At 43.5% G+C, this 623-nt stretch overlaps 1 protein-coding gene across 1 annotated transcript; it reads left to right on the forward strand.

Moving 5' to 3' along the window:
* On the forward strand, positions 1 to 401 carry VICG_02222 (uncharacterized protein; the record flags this gene model as incomplete). The annotated part of the gene is made up of 1 exon (XM_007605604.1): positions 1 to 401. A coding segment is annotated over one exon (401 nt), but the record flags the coding sequence as incomplete, so codon positions are not given.
* Positions 402 to 623: the final 222 nt, after the last annotated feature.

Here is a 623-nt window from a genome sequence, read left to right on the forward strand (position 1 = left end):
GAGAAAAGAGCAGCGTACTTGAAGTAGCACGTGAAATCGTGGAATACTACCTGGTAAGAACGCCTGGTGCGGTAATCGAGGAGAAAACCGCTGGACTGTGCTTAAATTACGGAATGGCCAGGAGCTTCTGTGTTGGTAGGCTCTACACACTCTTGAGGAGAGTAGGTGGAGAGAATGTCCAGCTGGGAAAGATGAGAGTTGAGCTAAAGGCAAGCACAAAGGACCATATCTGCGAAACACTTGACCCTGCTATTTGCGTGGGCGATGACCGGACAGACGAGGACATGTTCAGGGTGTGCAAAGGCATCTCAATTAAAATAGGAGAGGGGGAGTCGCATGCCAATTTCTGCATTAAGGATGTTGATGGGTTACTTGATTTTCTGTCTGCACTGGCGGAATGATAATCAAAAAGTAAATCTTTGCATAAATACTTTAAAACAGTCGTTTGTCTTTAAGTTTGGGGCTGTATCTTATTTTAGATGGATGCTGCTGGCTTTGGTTATCATATTTAGTGTACAAAACATGAGCTCAATAGATTACATGTTTTATCACTCCACTTGAATACTGCCTTTACCTTTGTGTCGACATTGAGAGGTCTAATTTGCCATCTGTGCATTCCTTAC

This window comes from Vittaforma corneae, assembly GCF_000231115.1.
Source record: "Vittaforma corneae ATCC 50505 unplaced genomic scaffold supercont1.175, whole genome shotgun sequence".
Taxonomy (NCBI): Eukaryota; Fungi; Microsporidia; family Nosematidae; genus Vittaforma; species Vittaforma corneae.